The following is a 19,975-nucleotide window of genomic DNA, read 5'->3' as shown; positions in this document are numbered from 1 at the left end:
TGCCATCGCAGTTCCTCTTATAGGAATCTGAAATGAACCATGGTAGTCTTCAATATCGCTTCCCATCTGTTTCATTAAGGCAAAGGCAAATGCGCGCAGTCATCAAAGACTGTTTGAAAGAAGTTAGCTTGAAGCTGTTGAGGCTTGTTTTGTTTTTGTCTTGCTGGCATAAATATATCTGCACTTTCCACAAATAGTAGTTTACTGTTGGTGGGGGGTTTTTTTTTTCCTTTCTTTCTCTCTTTTATCTGACGGACGTCACTGTTTTAGAAGGCTGTTAGCCAGGGAGGCTAAGAAAGCTATAGCTCAGCTTAGTGTCTACAGCCACTGTTTGTATACGCACTCCTGCTTTCCTCTTTTTTCCCCCTCTCTTTTTTTTTAAATGGCCGCCTGTAATAGCCTGCCAATTCCTCCTCAATAGCCTGTGACCCAGCTGAATTGGTCTGTTGTAAAGGTTGCAACAGTACACTAATAAAACTGTTCACCTTTCAATCTGTTTGTGTTCCAGGGTCCCCCTGGTCCCCATGGAAACCCAGGCCGCCCAGGTCCCCCTGGAGTCAAGGTATGTAGTCTGCAGCTACGCAAATACCAGTCAACAAACACACACATGCTGAACCAAATCGCTGTGTTGTCTAAGTTACTTTTGAGCCTGTGTCAAGAAGGCAGTTGTTTTCTGAAGTGCTTTCCAAGTCAAGTACAACTACGCGAGCAAACAAATGACCGCAGAACAAACGCTTGAATGAATAACGATACTGGAAAGTTTAGCATCTCATGAGTGCATAATTTATTGAAGTTTTAAGGATTTCATCATTTTTAGTGCACCATTTGTTCTCACCCAGGTTCTGTTGTATATTAACTATGTGTGAAAAGCCCACAGTTAACAGTAACGTCAGTGGACATGTTTATTACTATTTAGCTTGTGCACTGTTCTCTAAATGTAAGTAAATATGTGTTTGTCATAAGTGTCTTTTGACTAAAATAGTTTAGCATTGGTAGACAAGGTATTTTGGTAATTTGGTGGGTTTGAAATGATCCTAGCTGATTACACAGCTGATGACTCCTAGTTGCTGACATGTACATTTCAAGGAACATGCATGGAACGTGTGTTGCATCATCATATAATGTAGCACTCACATGCTGTTCTGTAGCATGTGTCAACAAAATGTCATGTCTGATACATGTCTTAGTATTATGCATGTCATCATGAACTGACTGCGATTACTGTTCTCGGTACCAGCATGAACTCATAACAAGCAGATAAGGAATAGAGGCTTGAAGTGTTTGATGATGACACTGGCAGAAGTGGTTTGCTGAGGTCATGGTTTGATGAGATCATTTCACCTATGCCTTCTTCCTGTGCCTCCCCTGTGTTCCTCTTACCACATCTGGCTTATTGGGTGACTGCCCACAACAGATCAGTGCTTGAGGAGGTGGGGATAGCAATCTTTCCCAGGCATTTGAAGTCATGGCTATGTCCAATTTGTCCCAAATTATTACAGCCAAATGGGAGAAAGGTCTATACTGAAGACAGTCTGAAGACATCTGTGATCTAGTTTCATTCTCTCTAATGTGCAGCATTTCAAAATGTTTGCTCTTGTGGCACAGGCTAGGCATATGGAAATGCAGACGAGTTGCTATGTATCAGCACAACACCGGGGGCTGCTTTTTGTAAACAAGGAGCGTGGGTATTTTACTTAGAATGTGGTTCAACATTTAATTCTTGCTTCAGATACTGGCCCAAGATGTCTTAAAGACATGTAAACTCTTCAAACAAAACCATCAATGAAATGGCCATTATGCAAGGAACTTACTACCACAACAAAGATGAGCATATGAGTCAGTTTAAGCTGTGTTTGGTTATTTGTCAATTGAAAAGCTATTTTTTGGCGATTTTGTTTTTCTTTGGATGATTCAGGGTGAGTTTGATCACATTTGTAAGGCTGAACAGAGCAGGGCTTGGTGGATAACCTCAGTGTTTTCTCTAGTTTCGGGGGGGGAAATTCTCTGGGATAATTGCCTGGGGAATCATCTTGATGATATGCTAATAGTCTCTGAAACATGACCACAAATCCAGACTTCGTTTCATTGCCTGAAAAAGGAAAGGAATGTGCTTGGTCAGTCCCTGTGTCTCTTAAGAGTCTCACTGTAAACTCCTGCTCTCAGCCATACTGAGGCCACTCTCTTGCGTAAATAATGCTCTTTGCTTCATCACTCTCCTACATGTAAGCATTACTGTCAAGTCTCAGTATTAACAAAGCACTGTCGCATTAATATATTGTTGTGATAAACATCAAGCCATACAATGAAATCAGGTCAACTTAGTCGACCTAACCCTATCTCCACAGAGAGAAAATTTGTATTTCAGGGGAATTTACACAACAGACTACACATATGACACATTAGCATGTATCAGCATCCCCCATGGGTTGTGTTATTAAAAGAGACCAAAAACAGATAATTAGATCTGCAACTCTTACTCACCTACTTGACTATGTCCTGATATAATACATGTAGCAACACAGAGGACACATATATTAGTTTTCAGCACAATGTGCTTTTTATTTTGTATATTCTATAAGGAATGTTGCCATCAGCTAGTTCCAATGCCCATAATTTTATCACTTTAGACAAGGTGATGGCTGCATGTATCACTCAGTATGTGTGAATTAACAGTAGCACTGTTGTCATGCAGCTTACATTCGTTAACATTTGACAATATGTAATTGTGCCAGTCAATTTATAATGTAGACATAAAAGTATCTCAGAAACACTGGTATTAAACTAGAGAGAGAGAGAAATCAGTTATTCCATGTTTCGCATCACCCTTTCAATGTGTTAAAATGTTCCTGCATTTTTCATACAGAGTTATAGATCTGGTCTATGTGGCACTTCCAGATTGTCAGTGAACAGCCACCCACACTGAGAAGCTTCATGACTCATAGATTCCAAAACAAGATTTGATGTCCATTCTCTTCATCCAGAGGATGTCTCAACACAAAATGTTCATTGTCAAAATCCTCCTCACCATGAAAAATCAATTGTTTCCTTTTCATCTTTCCAGGGAAGAAAAGGAGATCCTGGCCTTTCACCTGGCAGGGCGCCAAATGGACCAAAAGTATGTGTTTGTCTTGCTTGTCTGGGTTTGCACCTGTTGAACTGCTGTATTCCTTTGATAAAGTTAATTCTCTGTGGAGATGTATCGATGTCTGTTAAAGAACTTACACAAGTAATTCAAATTTCTCTGAGAAACGGGGTAGGTCTGTTTAAGGAGCCTAAACTTATTTAATCGGCAGTTATTGAGTCTGTATGATGCCTATCAAAAGTGTATTAATAATTACAACTGAGTTCAGTTGTTTCAACACAAACAGCGCTTATGAAGTGACTCAGAGCTGTTATCTGGTTGCCTCGGAGGCCGTCACATTCAGAATATAGAAGAAAAATGTTGACAGGTAGTTTTGACCAGTCATTTGGAGTAAGTTCTGATCATTATCTTTCCAGGGAGACCCTGGTCCTCTGGGCCCACCTGGATTACCCGGCCAACCTGGTCGAAAGGTAAGACAGCCCCTGCAGATTCCCGTAATGTTGAGTCAGCCTTCACTTGGGGGTGGGGGGGGGGGTATTTTAGATTTCAAATTTTCACACTTTCCTGGCAAACAACATTAATGTTACAAGGGTAAGACCAACACTGACCTAATCTCTTACTCTAAATTTCCTGCTTACTCACCCTTAAGATGACGCCATAGTAGTTCCTCAGCTCACTTTTATTGGTATAGTGGTTTGAACAAAACCCTGAGCATATGGAAAAGGTTTTTGTGAGAGTGTGACTGAACACTACATTTGAGTTTTCCATAGAGTATAACCCCATCTTAAATCAGCCCACTGTGAATTCCCAGTGGCAAATAATTCATTGAAGAGGACCCCATGGAAGTTCAGGGAATGTTCTTCATCGGATGTTTTCTCTCTGTTTCTGGAGCAATGCCTAATGCGGTCCAGACGGCTAACAGCTAGTTTTTGACATCATCATAAACTCAATCCCAAAACCGGAAAATGGTTACAAAAATCCAGTTCATTGAAATGACAGTCCTCACGTTCACTCCGGAAGACGCTTTACTTAATTTTCCACAGCAAGCTATAGACCAAGCTGTAGTTTTCCGAAGGCATTTGATGTTATTTTTGTAATATGTTTTTATATTCAGAGACACAGGAAGTTGAGTTAGTTTGAAAAGCATCTAACATGTTTTGAGGTAACATATCAATAGTCACACTGCGAACTGATTCGCAGCAATTGATACTATCAGTGATTTTGCTTGGCCAGCACAGCCTTCAAGCATTGTCTGGCTCCAGGCCTGGATCTCCTCTGTCGCCAGATCACAGTTAGGCTCCAGCCTCTTTCTCACTCTCTGAATGAGAAATGATTCTTGGGAGTTTGCATTTCTTAGATGAAACAGTATGACATTTCAACTACCCTTTAAAAGGTTGGTGTTTGTCCAGTTGCTGTTTTATAATGTGTGGTTGTGGTTCATTGCCAAACACGAGACACATGCGCGTACTCATACGCGCGCGCACACGCACGCTCGAATGCACGCGTGCACTCATTGCATAATGCATTTACGGCAACTCTGATAAGTGTGAATGGGTTTGTACTTAAAAGTTTTTGTCCAAAATATATAAAGCAGAAATGTTCCTTGAAACATTGTAAACTAATGGAATTACCTTGCTTCCTCACTCTTTCCATGTGTTTTTAATCACAAGGCTGTAGTAGAAAAAAATATATAAAAAGCTGGTGGAAAATACTTGGAGGCACAACTTCTACTAAATTACTGTTGGCAATGTATCATAAAGTTATTCCACACAAGGTCTGTGTCCAGAAGCAAAAATCCGTAGCTCTCCTCCCAAAATGACTGTAGGCTGTAAATAGCTGAAGCAAAAACTCATTTGGCCAAAGTGCAAAGCGACACTTTCTCCAAAATGAATGACGTTCCTAATGAGTAGTTGTGTTTGGCTACACACCGCTTCTCTTTCACTTTCATGTACATGTTTGCCAAAGAGCAGATGTCTATGCTATAGCAGAGAATGATTGTGTAATAGGACAGGCATACTAATGAAGTATGTTCTGGTAAGATGAAGAGTACCACTCTGCACTTTTGACAAGCGCGTCTGACAAGAAAAAGCCGTTCTCACCTTTGAAATTAGGAGAAACTAATTCAGTTAGCTTAGCAAACAACCAGATGACAGTGCAGAACCCATCTTTGTTCTGTGATCTCACTGGTTGTCAGTTGTGACTAGAACCATCTTTCTCTGTGGCATGATGCCAAGAAAGCCCTTCTAACCTCAATTTCTATTAATCGTGCAGATGAACCTTTAGTTTTACTAAACCTAAGTTTAACTTTAGTTCCTGAGATACTACTGATGTTCTGCTATGTAGACAATGAGTACTGGAGATCTGGCCCTAAGCCAGAGAATCTACAAGCTGTGCTCAAAATGTGTAAACGTTGTAGTAAGGTGGGGTCAAGCTTCTGTCACTGAGTCTGTGTTAAATCTGCCCTAGCTTAAATGCAGGGAAGCTGGAGCATTGCACATTAAGAAGCCTGGGGGAGGGAGATTGGGAGGGGAGGTGTCATGAATGTTAGTATTTATGTAAATGCACATCATACCCCTCCCTAGAAATGCGTCTGTAAAATTTTGATGTTAAGAGTCGATGACCACACATGCTACCAGCATGAAAAAACTGTGGTCGTTGGAACACGGTGTGCTTCATACACATTTTCATGTTTAGGGGTCAAAAACTAGAAATGTTCACATAAACTAATACAGCAGTGGAGTGCACTACATGGTATTGTTAATACCTGGCAGCATCTCTCACTCATCGTTGATGTCATGCTTTTTCTTTGCCATGTTGTAGACCTCAATCATGTAATTACTACTTTACTCATATTTGGCTTGTTCTTCCCTGCGTTGGATAGGGAGATTTGAAAAGGGCGAGTTGTTATTTTCTGTGAAAAGGAAAAAAAAATCCATAAAAATCTGTCAATAGTTTCTGAGTCAGACCAAGCTCAGTGACCATGTTGGATCGAAATATAACCTCTTTGACACACTCATGTGATTGAACTTGTCCAAGTTTCTGTTTTGGAATATAACACGGACATTCATGATGATAGAGAAAGCGCTGTAGAAAATGGAAAAGTTCCCTGGGAACATTTTCGTGTAAAGGATGTGTCTCATCCAGTCTCTGCAAAAAGATTTGAAGCCTTGAAGTAAGCAAGTTTAAATCTTTCTCCAGAATGATCCTGAATAGTTTATAATTTCCTCATTTCCAGCACTGATCAGCAGAAAGATTACTGCATTTTCTGATAGCAAGAGTCTAAGTGCCCAAGTGACAAACTTCCAGATGTAGTATGGCATAGTCGGTGAGGTAGTTGGTCTTGGTGCATTATTGTCAGAAGGGCATGTAGGCTATTCAAATTCATGGCTCATTACCTTCTGTTACACAAATGATATAAATGATGAAACGGTTATCCAGATTGCACTCTGGCCACACAATTAGAGTGCTTACAGAGAATGTTCTGAGTAATGTGACATGAACACAAAGCTTGTATACACATTTTAAAATGTCATTTATCAACACATCTGCTGATAAGTGTTATTTACACCCTCCTACCCGTGTGGTTTTGACATGTAGATGGTCGCCAAACATTTTTGCAGAGCTGTTGTAGCCGATGAGGTCATTTTTAAGATCAGGGAGCAGCACTGCGCATGCTGCGGTGTAGTCGTCTTGTCTCTGTTACTGGTGCCTTAGAAACAACAGCATTCAGAATAGCACAAGTTACCAAACACTCCAACTAATCAGTTTGCCGTCCGTGGGAAATTACTAAGTGTCACAGTCCAGAGCAGCTCCAAGAGTCTGGACTGTGTGTGTGTTGGATTTCATCTTCACCCACACACCCCACCCCACCCCCTCTACACACACACACACACACACACACACTCATACACAGTCACACTCCTCAATTGCTTCCTCAGACCACTGACTCTTTGGTTTGGACATTTGGGAACTACTTTTTTCCAATGTAGTTGCACAAAAATTGGCAACAAGGACCAGACGCATTCTTATGGTCTTTTCCATGGTTGTGGATTGGCCTGTGATTCCTTTTTCCTCTTTCCTCTCTCCACACTTTAGTGCTACTCATGGGACCTGAGTTCTTAGAGCTTTCGTACAATATATTTCCATAGTCCAGGTGTGGGGGGTTGGGTGGCATTGTTCATTGTCCTCTATTGCAGTGCAATTAGTTCCAGGGTAGTGATCATATGTTCACTTGTGTATGCATTTAAACCAAAGTACACATTGCGGACATTTGCTTTTGATCTCAATCGACCAGGTCACACCAGTGTGTTATTTCTCTTTTGGAAAAAAAGCCATTGTAATTATATGTTAGATATTAAATAAGTGGTTTGTTAAGACCATGGACCTGATTCTGATCTCTTACACACACTAAATGATTGAAGGTAATGGACCAGTTGGCATTGTCACTGTAGCTGTTGTGTTTAGTGTGTTTACACTGGCCTTAATCCTCTGGTGTCCTTGTTGCCCTACTGAGACACACTTAAAGGAGCCGTTGGATGACGAGCTGTTATGACTACTTTTATCTCCGAGGAACAGTTTCAGTTTGCTGTCACACTGGAGGAAGGGGCTTGATTAGTAGCAGTGTTTTGGATATTCATGCAGTATTCTTTCACACTTAGTGTGAAGTTGGTGCTTAATTTCAGTTTACTTGCCCTGGACCTTTGAAACTTGCCCTGGATCTGTGAGACAGTGTTCAGATTACCATTCTCCCTCCAACATTTCCCTCTACAATTTATCAAAATAGGCTGCTGGGCCGTTGGACAGACTACTTAACTAGAAAAGAGTCAGCGGCAAGCTCGGGTGGTTTTACCATTCGCCGGGTTTACATTTGTAAATTCAGTTACGTGCCGTGTCAAAAAATCTCATTTGTTTGATGTTTTTGTAATGTTGTGAAACTAGGATTTGACTTGTTTTTGCTCTCAGTGTTTTAAATAAGTGCTGCCTGACGTGTAGTCCATATTCATCTGTGGCCTTTAGAAATCATTCCCATCATGAGAGTGTGTCGTGTAAAATCACACTGAAAATTGCTCTCTGAAGTAGTCAGATTAAAGACAGGATCAAAGAAAATCTTTAGTTGCATGGAAAACTAGGCCAAAGATTTTCATAACAATCATCAGTTCTTCCATCTGTCCCACTTCCCCAACGTGTTGCTCGGTGCAGATTTGCTGTGCCTTTTCGCCAAGGTCACTGTTGTCGTGCCAAGACACATACTACTGTATATCCCCTTAACCAGAGATGCCATTGCTAACTTTGATTACTTTTTACTTTTTTCACGGTTTCTCTGATCAAGCTTTCATATAGTTCTGCTCTGGATACCAGTATTTTTGACCTTTTTATTGTGGGTACACTCTGGAAAGCTTCCTATGCTTTAAAATTGTTTCCTTGTTTTTTCTCTCTGGAAAAAAAATCTATATTGTTAATCACTTTTCCGTATATAAAAAGCACAATTCAATCAATGAGACTGAGTATAAAAGTTTGCGTGCACAGTTATTGTTTCTAACTGGTGGTATGAATGCGAATTCTAGTAGTATTAGGAAAACATGCATACTCTAAGCTCCCAGGCGGGAGAGATGAGAACATGAAAATGGTCTTGAGGAAGATTAAAGAACTCTACAGCAGTTATTGAGGTTGGAAACTTGAAGACTTCTCCTTGTGAGAGGTGAATCTGCTCCTCTGTGCCTAGAGACTTATTACATTTTCCAACTCCAATTGTTTTTCCGACCCCTCTCTCCTTCTGTTTCAGTGGAAATATTTGTAATGTACCCAGTTAAACAGATTGATTACAGACAGTGCTTGGTCCTCTAATGCAGCCTTTTCTGCTGTGCATCCCATGATGCCCATGCTCGAAAAGAGCTGACAAAGCGCTTTTTAGACTTTTTTCTTATTGTCACAATACAGCAGATCTGCTTTCCCTGTCCGCTTCTGTCTGCCCATTGTTGGCATTATGGAAAAGCTCATAGCTCAAAGCTCATGAACTTTATCCTAGAGTTCAAAAACATCAGTATTTTCAGAGGCTCCTCATCAGGTAACAGACATTTCAGCCTCAATGGGGTCACATAAAGGTTATTGTCAGTCTCTATGAGATTTTGTTCATATTGTTTATGTTGTTGCTATATGAATAATGCTCCCATACTTAAAATAATCCTATACAATTTCCTGCTAACTCTGTTATTTCACCAGAGATTCTGAGGCAATTAGACACCTAAAAGATTTTTGCTGACTTGTAATTGTATTTGTAATTGCACTTGTAATTAAACTGAGAAATGAGTTATTAAGTCATTGTACCAGAACTTTGACAGTTTTCATCTCGTTCTGCTGTTGATAATAGGGTTCTTGTCTAATTCTGACTGCGTCTCTTTCTTTCCACAGGGACAGAAGGGTCATCCTGGATCACCTGGTCTACCAGGAGAACCTGTAAGTTCTCTATATTCTTGCAGAAGTTTCCACTAACACTTTTTTTTTCTAATGTGATTGAGAGAAAATCTCAGCTTTTTGGTACATTACGTATTAAATTCATAGACAGCCGCGAGCCGAACTTTAATGAACCCGAAGCCCATTTCTCAAGCGCCATCATTCGAAAAGGGAAAAGTCATACAAATGTGGCCCGTTAATGAATATAAATGTTTTCTTTTGAACGTGTTGAATAAATTTTCTTTGGTTACACAGTGGTGATATAATAACTTTCTTAAAGTGCCCTGTCCTCAGTAACACACAGTTGATCATGTAATGTTTTGTTCAGTAAATGGAGACACTTAAAACTAAGTAAGATCTTGGCACTGCTCTCTCTCAGCTGTACTGAAAACTGGCCAGAGGTGTCGACCTTGCACGTCATCCTGCCTTGTCCTTGGAATAAATACATTTTCCCAGGACATCCCCTCATTTCAGCTCATTTCTCGGATTCCCTGTCATAGAGAGCTCATGTTCTGTCCTTGGTTTTCTCATCTTACAGTTCTTACAGTAATGCATTTACTTCATCTTTGGCTGAACTACCGAAACCCATGAACTTTAATGCTGTGGTCTGAACACCGAACACAGCATTATGTAATATGTCATTTTTATTGAGGTACATGACTGGTGTCATATGTAAAATCTTCCCGTGTCTAGTGTTTGTTATGTTCCCAGAATGTTGTTTTGAATTTAAGCAATTGTGACATAATCCAGCCTTTTGGCTTTCGCAAACTGAGAGGACTATATATATATATTTTGTGTGTATGTGTGTGTGTGTATTTGTGTGTGTAAAACAAAAGCTATTTATACGGAGCCAACAGAATGACAGGGTGACATGTTATTTCTACAGAAGAACTGTAGTCTCCTTGTCTGTTCTGCATAGCTGGCTTTTATTGGAGCCAAATAATTTATTGAAGCAATGTCGCTAACACCATGACATGTTGAGATAAATGTATTCGTATTTTCTCTCTCTATTCTCTGATTGATTTACAGGGAGAGCGAGGACTTGATGGAAGCCCAGGTGCCAAAGGTTATCCTGGCAGGCAGGTGCAGTATATTTTTGGTTGTGCTGCTGGCTTGTGCTATAGACATTTACAATATTTAGTGAGACACCAAATGGAATGTGTCAAGGCTTAGGGGCCTTCAGAGGAAGGAATGACCCTGGTAAAGCTACATTTTAAGAGGCATTTAATTTAGACATTTAACATTTAGAAGAAAGCCAAGTTTTAGTGAAACAAATACAAGTGAGCCCATGAAATGTTTTGCTATCATATAAAACAAGTATTATATAAAACCTTCGCGAGGTCCTGAAACCAACAAAGTCACAGTCCGTGTTTCTGGAAATGTGATTTAGACAGTGAAAAATGATGTATTTACTCAGCTCGGCGTAATCATGATTTGCTCATTATTTTTAACTTTTTTTCTTTGTAAATTCTTACTACTCACATCTGGGAAATCAGTTACAGCATAGCTGTTTCGAAAATGTTATGATAGTTGGGATTTGAGGCCTGGGTCTTAAACAGCACTACCATCAGGTCACTGGTAAAGTTTCCAGCTGGAACCATCTGTAGTGTAAGTGGAGAAGGACAGTAACAGTTAGCAGATACATCTTACTTAGAGGAATGTACAGTTCACCATGTGTTAAGGAATGACGCCTTATTTGCAAAGTGAAAAGGAATTACAACAGTCAGGGTGTCTGGAGTTGAATGCTTTAGCTTTTCATTTTTCTGAATCCTTTCTGCAGGTTTAAAAAAAAGGTTTTGTTTTGTTTGTATACCTGAAATGGAAAATTTCTTCTTTGTTACATTCAGTGTGTGGTTTTAAAGACTGAGATCATAATTCTAAATGACTGGATTTTTCAGCTTTGTTTTTGTCTGCTTGCTCAAACTGGAACTTTGTTTTAATACTGGGCCAAACAGAATTTACCTCAGATTCATTCTGTTTTAGAACGTTGTTACACTTTCATTTGTTATAGGCACAAAGATGTGATGTAAGTACATTAAGGGTATTGTGGTTGTCAGGGATCGGGTGGAACATTCATTTTAATTAACTTCTTAAGAGTCAGCGTATATGAAGAGAACAGCAAAAGCCAGAGAACTACCCTCTTGTGCAATAAGGCAATCAGTGGAGACCAGTTTTGAAGCAAAATCACCCAATTATACCCAAAGTAAGCGCTAAGCCATATTAGAAAATCCTGGAAAGATTGGCCCTTCTTTGCAGTTCGTTGATCAGTGTACCATGGTCAATCTGATCAAACGCCATGATTAATTCATTTAAAGCATAACAAAATGAGGTCATTTATAAACTTGACCAAGGTTGTTTCAATGCTGTAAATTGCTTACTGAAATTATTCACAAGGAGGATATTGTTAATTAGGTTTTGAACAATCATCTCCAGAATTTTGCTTATAAAAGGCAGGTTTGACGTTGGCCTGCAATTGCCAAGTTTGGAGTTTGCCAGATTGGATTTGTTTAGAAGTGGTTTATTGACTGCTTTGTTTCTCTGTTTGATGATCCAGTTTCTAATTGTATGGAAATTTGCTTGTTCTTTGGCTGAACTTGTGCTTGAATTTGGTTGAAACATGTTTTAAGTTGACTTAAACTTGCATTCCACATCTGGGCTTATGTTTCTCCTGAGTCCACATCATCATAAACAGCCTTGTAATCGAAGTTTCACCACTAACTTATTGTTCAAAGTGGTCCTTGACCCTTAAACACTTATCTCTGGCCTATGCTTACTCAACATTATCTCATGGTTGAATTACAGAGCAGTGAGTTTAAGCAAACACATTTCATTAATAACATCTCGGTTAATACAGAGCAGCCTAAGATATAACTGAACGCAATGAGTTAGACTGTAGCTTATAACTTGGCAAATGCCTTAGATATATTGCCACAAGGATGTGGCTTCAAAAGAAGATATCTGTCGTCATCAAAAGAGAAAAACAAAGCCTTGTTTTGAATGTATTTTTTTTTTCTCCTGACATTATTCATAAAATTGTTTGATTGAATGCAACAACAATACAACATGGAAGACATTAAATTCAGCTGTGGTCACCATAGCATGGCATCTTCATCAGTGGTCCAATTCAAATCATGCGATCTGCAAACATGGAAATGCTATTTTCACTCTTGTGTGTTTTGTAGGGCTTGCCTGGGCCTATAGGGAATCCAGGGCCAAAAGGAGTCCGGGTAAGTAAATGTCATTTCTTTGCTTTTTTTATTTGATTTTCTTGGCTTTTCTCTGGGTTTGGGGCATATCTTTTCATTTGTTTTAGTCATTTCATGCCTTATTTGTTAGGAATCTCTCTGTAGTAAACAGGTTTAACATGCTTTAAGTAAATAGATGTAAACAGGTGAAATATTGTTATTTTTGAACACGTGTATTTCAATGTCTGGTAAGATTAAGACTTTACATAGTTTACTTTATGTTGATTGTTATTTCCACATTAAAAAGATTCACTCGTGTCTGCCTATTACATCTGACTGCTTGTTCATTTGTTGATTTGTTGCATCTGCGTATTCCCACCGGCCTCAGTGCAACTGCAGTTCTACTCATGTTAGAATATGGCCGCGCTGCATTTGAAACACATCCACTGCATATATATCTTGTCTTAATGTTTTTGAGACCTTTGACTGTCTTCTTTGGCATGTTTTTTTTTTTTTAAATATACAAGCTGATTTATAGAATTTGACCACAGAATTTCTCACATTCCACAGTTCTGTACTTTACCCTCCTGCTTGATGTTAGGGCTCTGTTGAAAAGCTGTTCAAGTCTCTAAAACATGCTTGTGTTTAATGGAGAGAAGTTTGCTCTGGGGATTGATAGATTTGGGTGTGAGTAAAAGTCTGATAAGAGTAAAGGATCATGTCAAAAGGAGGTTGTGATTAGAGTTGGATTTTTTTTTTTTTTTTTGGTCTATCTCAGCATGGCTTTTCTTCCATGAAATACCAATATATTCTCTGTATCCTGAGGCTGGATTTGAGGCAGAAGAACACTTAATTCACACAAGGTGATTTGATTTGACGCACATTTGAAGTGCCAGCTGGTTTTTGCCAGAAACTTTAAAGCATAGTTCAGACAAAATGTGTTCATTCAGTGAGATGATATTCAAAGAACAATTAAATTTGGACTGTTAAGCAAACTGCAGATGCATAGTACATCTGCAGTGTGTCGATATCTCTGAGAGTCAACGTGACAGATATAAACCTTTACTGAAACATTTTGGAAAGCTTGTCCAGCTCAATACATTAAACCAAACCTCTGAAATAACCTATTAATTTCTATGGCATATAAACTGTAGAATGTATGATGAATGAAACTAAGCCAAAGTGGTCTTGTTAAAACGACCAGTGTTGTAAACACTATCCGGTTTCTTTCCACAATCGGAAAAACAGACGTTCAGTTAACAGACGATGCATTACAGTCAGAAGCCATGATGCCAAAAATCCTTTCTTCCAGTAACCATTTAATGTTCCATTACTTACAAACAGGAAGCTCTCACTTACTTGAGGTTTGCAAGAAGCTTGCCCTTTGAATACATTCTGTAATAAAAAAGAAAAAACACCTCTTTCAGTTCTGGCACTGGCAAAGCTTAAGAAGAATTTTGCAGATTCAGCAAATTTTCTTCTCAGAGACAAAGCTGTTTATCAATTAAGGGGCAGATTAGCATATTAGCAGGTAGTGAAAGTGGCATTGTTCAGCACATACAAAAAAAAAAGATCAGATTGGCAGACTTCTCTTATCTCGGTTAAAAAAATCTGAATCTAGACTTTTAAGAAACTTTAACTCTGAGCACAGCCAATATACATGCAATTATCATCATTTTTTGGGCTCTGTGCTGTGCAGTGTCTCTTCCCTATTAAAATCCACACCTACAACAAAAGTGTATGATGTTCTTTTTACTGCTGTCTTTTCTTTTCTGTGATTTTTAACTTCAGTTTAATTTCAAGCACTCTTACTTTGATTTATATAACTTCCTCTGTATAGTAAATTACACTTTTTCCTTTCAGTAAAATGTTCACCGCACCATGACAATGTTTTGTTTCGTTTTGTTTTTGCTTCATTGATGTTGAATATCATTCTTTAGAATAGTCTTTTCACCAGCCCGTTTGAGCAGAATGGTTGAAAACCTATGTGTTCCCTGGCGTGAGGGTATGTGCCCTTGGACTACATCGTGGAAGCCAGCACCATGCAGTCCATGGGCATATACACTTGCCTCAAGGCCTGAATCATCATGGAAACCGACCTCCTCACTCCAGTTGACCGGCACCCTGCACTGGACTGCATCTGGAGCTACAACAGTTTGAGGGCACTAGGACCCAGCATTCTAAAGCCTCTCTGTTTGTGTCTCTTGCCCTTTTCCTCCTATAGGGCTACATAGGAATCCCTGGGCTCTTTGGCCTCCCGGGGTCTGATGGAGAAAGAGTGAGTAATTCTGTTGATTTTTGATCTTTGAAGCTTGACGTACTAATATTGTTCACTCACCTATAAAAGATTTAGGACAGAAACTGCTATATGCTATATGCTATAAAATCCAAATACAGAAACAAAATGCATTTTGTGATGTAAATGCATTTGACGGGGTCTCATTTTCATTTTTTTGTTTTACGGCAATCTGAAATAGTTTTCATTACCTTCTTGATAAACTTGATACTTCTCAGCAAAATCTGAGCTCACTGTCATGACACAGAGAATCAGCAAAAGCAGAGACCAAGAACAAAGGCTTTTCATTTTACTGAGAATCACAAATATTCAATTGGCCATAGTTTCCCTTAGCCTTTGGGAAATTGTTTTGAATAAAAAGGCCCAGTGAAAGGCACGCTTCTCCCAAAACTACTGAAATTCTCCCAGAACAACATTATTTACCCAGGATCTTTGTTTGGTGGTGTTCTAGCCGGCCTGACTCTGTGGTATAAAAAGAAGAGACTCAGTGTCTGGAAGAAAACCCTTGTCAGATAGACCGGATCAACCCTTACATTTTCAGGCATACACGGGCAAAATCGACAGAGCTTCAGCACAATTTAGCTCCCACTGGGAAAACTAAACCCTTCATCTTCAACGCAATATAACATCTTTTCTCTTCGTAATCTCTTTTAATCCCTCTGTTTTCTCTGCATCTCTCTCTCTCTCTCTCTCTCTCAGGGTATTCCTGGTGTTCCTGGGAAGAAGGGCAAGATGGGTAGGCCGGTAAAGTTTTCTCTCAACATCCTCTCTACATAATCTTTCCATGCATGTTGTCAGTATTTGTGAGTCAGTCAACGACTTTAATGCTTTTGTCACACAGTGCAGAACTATGAAGAAATTTAGAGGTGTACATGCACGTGATGTGCATTTTAAGAAAAACGAATAAGAACAGGGTTTTTCATGGCCTCGAGGCACTGATTTTGATTTGTTTGCTTTCATTTTACACTTTGCCATTTTTAGAGGAATGCACAATATTTAAGGCAAATCGGTTTTGTACTTTTCAGCCAGCCATTTACATCCAGTGATTTGGTAGGACCATTGTCATTCAGTTGTAAAACATGTGAACGCCTTCCCCGGAAAAGGTGATCCAATTCATCTCAGACCAGCAAAGTGAACCAGATGTGCAAGCCAAGGACAGCCCAGTCTAAAGCTTTGTGAAATTAAGAATCAGCTTGCAGACATAACTCATTAAGAGAAGGATGTTGCTTCTCTATGCCAGGATTGGCTAAATGAACGCACTGTTTCCATTGTAGCACTGCTGGAAAGTGAAAAATGAAAGATCATTACCATCACAAAGAGGCCAAACAATTTATTCATTCTCTGACATCACATGATATTTTTAGTAACCCACAGTTCTATTTTACAAACAGAGGAAAGTCTTGAATATTGTCTGCTATGAACTGTCTCTAATCCAGCGTAAATTCACACTATAGTACTTTTATCTTCAGAGACAAAGTTAGATGCTGTAATTGCATCGTTATTTGTAATGATGAAGACTGTAAGCAACTGAATCTGCCTTTTTGAAGAACTTGTAAAAACCCTGAGCTCTCAAACCACAGCACTGATGTAAACCATTGCTTCAGAATGCAGGTGTTCGTTACAATTCAACTGCAGACTCTAAATTTGATTATCGTATATTTCCAGTTATCTTATAATGCACTACAATTGGAACTCTGTTAAAACAGTTTTGATATAAAATACAGAGATAGTTCTACTTTTTAGCATGAATAGTTAGGATTAAATAGTCGAGCATTGTAACAGGAAGTGGGCCTGGGTTGTTTTACTATAGGAGTCATCTGAGAATTGGTTTCCATTTCTTCAGAAAAATGAGGCAATTTCCCCTAAAATCTGTTGTGAGTCATCACTTGGTTATCTCTAACTTATCCTGTCACATTTAGGGACAGGGTTCAGGGCTTTCAATGCCAGGAATACGTCTTTTGCCTGAAACATCCTTAAACAGGCTAAACGTTAATAGCACACAGTTGTTTAAGAAATGTCACCCTTAGCCTAAATATCAGTTACTTGCCTTCTCACACTCCTACAAAGAAAATTAGAAGCCTTTTAAAATGGGATGTTTCTGCATTATCATTATTACTTTTTTTCTTTTCCTTTTTGACAAAATGAGTCATTTCTTTTATTTCCCCTGAAACATCCCTCCCCTATAATTAGAGATCCTGACTGTCTCTAGGTCAGAGTAAAGCATGAAACTTTGCCAACCAAATATCCACGGCCAGTTGTGCCTCATCTATATGATGCATTAGCAGATCTGCCTGCCTGCTTCTCTGGGATATACCATGACTATAGAGGGGTATGTGACTTCTGTTCTTCCACAGAATCGAAATCCATGTGGTTTACAAGTGTTGACTTTGGCCAGCAGACAAGCACACTTTCAGCATGCCGCTCCACGCAACGTCACGGCTCTTGTTCTGTTATATAATGTAATAGTAAACCGAGGCTGAATGGCGCTGTCAGCAGATCGCTGTCCCTCATCGCACCGAACAGAGATCCTGCCAGCAGGCGAGCATCCACTCAGCCATGGAATTTCCTGACTGGAATGAGCACTAAAAATTCAATGCATTAGATTCTGTTGTACATTGATCCGCTGAGCTTAATAGGGCAGGCTTGGACACTTGAATACAAAGGGCTAACTTCGGTCTGCTTGGACGCTGTACTTTTCAATCCTCTTAAGACAAGCGTGCACATCACTAGTGTAACTTGCCATGTCTGTATTACATAAATACATGTGAGAACAGCCAAATGCGCCTTGGGAGGGTTTTTCTTTTCCTTACTAATGCATATTAATCTGGGGATATGTTGTCAGGGACTTTATGATATTATAGTTTTATGTGTACTGAACTTTATGCTCTTCGGGCTTTTAAATGCCAAAGATATTTGTTTGTCTTTGAGAGAGGGTTTGAAGATATTGCTGTCCAGTCTAACATAATCTCAATAATGCCGTAGCAAATCTCTGTAAATCTGCACAGTTTTTCAGCCTTATAATTATATTTTATTTAGTTGTAACTGATGGCAGAATTGTCTTTTGTGACATGTGAAGTTTTAAAAATTTCAAGCTAAGATCTGAATGAGCAAAACAAGTAACCACAAAGTGGTTATTTTGTATTGGAGTGAAGCATTTTGCCTGTCTCATGCTTTTTTATTGCTGAGTGAGCAGCTTTGCTAGATGAAAACATTTACTTGATAATTGGTTTATTGTGCTGAAATTTTTTTTTCTGCATGAGCAGTTCAGCACCCCTATGTTTAATCTGACTGAACACGTTTGGAACTATATGATGGATCCCTGGCAGTTCTGTGAAGATTCCTTTCCATTGAACAATTAACTTCAGTTTTGGCTTATAAATGATTCCCCTTCCATCATTTCTCTGTAAGATACTCCCACATGTTTCCTTAGAAAAGAATTTCTGAAGAGGAGATGTTTTTTCTCTTTTGACTATTGTAAGCCTTTGTTTTTTTTTGTAAAGACAATCTTTGTAATGTTGAAGTGAAAAAACAATCCAAGAATATTCTCTTAGCCCACATTATAAATATAACATATTTCAACCTTATAACATTTGGTAAACATCACTACAAAATACTCTTTTTGAGTAAAGCTTGAACAGTTGCACAGTTACAACAGAATTGCTTTCAGTCTATCAACATCATCATTTTTATGCGTTTATCAAAGAACCTTAACAGGTTGTACAGTCATAGCTTAGGTAGCAATAACCGTAAATGAATTCATTTTACAAAACTGAGCAAGTAACTGTTGATTATGTATGTGACAACCCGTAAGTATGCAGTGGTTATAAGATGACACAGAATTCCCATTCTCTGTAACCATTCCTGGAACCAGCTCTATATGACTCAAGGGGAAAGTGGGGGTTGTCCTGGAAGTATATGTGTAATAGACCTTGTATTTTGTTGCTGCTCCCCATGTGTTTTGCTGTCCTTTGGGAAAGCAAAGTTTTGCGTGTGGTGTCTGTATCCGCGGTAGATATTATATGCCATCTCAGTGCTGAGGTCGTAACTAAGCCCGTTTTCTTGTTTGTGTGCTTAGGGGTTTCCTGGGGATTTCGGGGAGCGTGGACCACCAGGACCAGACGGAAACCCAGTAAGTGCAAAACCAGCCATCAAAGGGGCCGGTGGCCATCTCTCGCACCATTGATTATAATAGCTGGCCGGGGGCACTGACGCTCCCTGCCAATAAAGACCTCTGAAAAAAAAAATGCCATCACAGTATCATGCAACCGGTCAACGGGTCGTCCCGGAACCGCAGCATCCACCGCTTTGAATCACAAAATTCTCATGATGGGGAAATCAGCTGTTGGTACTGGAATACTGCTGCCTTTAAATGTGTATTTCTCATCAGGGAATTCGGGGGACTGTTGATGTTTTTACCATTTTTTTCTTCTTCCTCAAGTGGTACTGTTTTTGGAATCTGCTCAAGCCTAGTGTGTTTTTACATTTCCACGCAAAACCTCCAAATGCACGTGGATATTGAGTGTTGATGTGGTAGAAATACATCCTTGGGTCATTGGGAGTAATTCTTAAGTATGTCACCTCTGACAGTAGATCTTTAGCTGTAATCAAAACAAATGAAAAAAGAAAGGTGCCACCCATCACGAAACCCATATTATGTAAGTTACGAAAAGTAGAGACAAAAATCTCATGCAGAAGTTGGTCCCTGTTTTCGGCTGATGTTGGGACACAAAGCATTGTGTGAACTGAATCTAGCTGTATTTCCCAACTTTTAGCTGTACGGAATTTCATGGAAATTCAGTAACATTCTCTTGGAATGTTTTTTTTTTCTAATGGCAATGTACGGTTTACCATACATTCTTACCACATTGTAATTCCAGACAGTCAGTGCTTGTGTACCTGGAAAAAGGCTTCAGCTGTAGCGGGCACTGTCCTCATTGCATTAGCTGTCTGCTTTACACTGAA

At 39.3% G+C, this 19,975-nt stretch overlaps 1 protein-coding gene across 1 annotated transcript in view; it reads left to right on the top strand.

Annotated features, from left to right (window-relative positions):
- Positions 1 to 19,975, top strand: part of col27a1b (collagen, type XXVII, alpha 1b) — a 70,964-nt gene that overhangs the window by 18,174 nt on the left and 32,815 nt on the right. The window contains exons 5-13 of the mRNA XM_030791962.1: positions 509 to 562; positions 3,062 to 3,115; positions 3,499 to 3,552; positions 9,491 to 9,535; positions 10,562 to 10,615; positions 12,715 to 12,759; positions 14,942 to 14,995; positions 15,713 to 15,757; positions 19,089 to 19,142. Of these exons, the coding sequence (XP_030647822.1) occupies positions 509 to 562; positions 3,062 to 3,115; positions 3,499 to 3,552; positions 9,491 to 9,535; positions 10,562 to 10,615; positions 12,715 to 12,759; positions 14,942 to 14,995; positions 15,713 to 15,757; positions 19,089 to 19,142 (459 nt within the window). The remainder of the gene's footprint in view (positions 1 to 508; positions 563 to 3,061; positions 3,116 to 3,498; positions 3,553 to 9,490; positions 9,536 to 10,561; positions 10,616 to 12,714; positions 12,760 to 14,941; positions 14,996 to 15,712; positions 15,758 to 19,088; positions 19,143 to 19,975) is intronic.

Source organism: Chanos chanos, chromosome 14, assembly GCF_902362185.1.
Source record: "Chanos chanos chromosome 14, fChaCha1.1, whole genome shotgun sequence".
NCBI lineage: Eukaryota > Metazoa > Chordata > Actinopteri > Gonorynchiformes > Chanidae > Chanos > Chanos chanos.
Note: the sequence above shows the minus strand (reverse complement) of the source record. Positions and strands in the feature narration are given on the sequence as shown.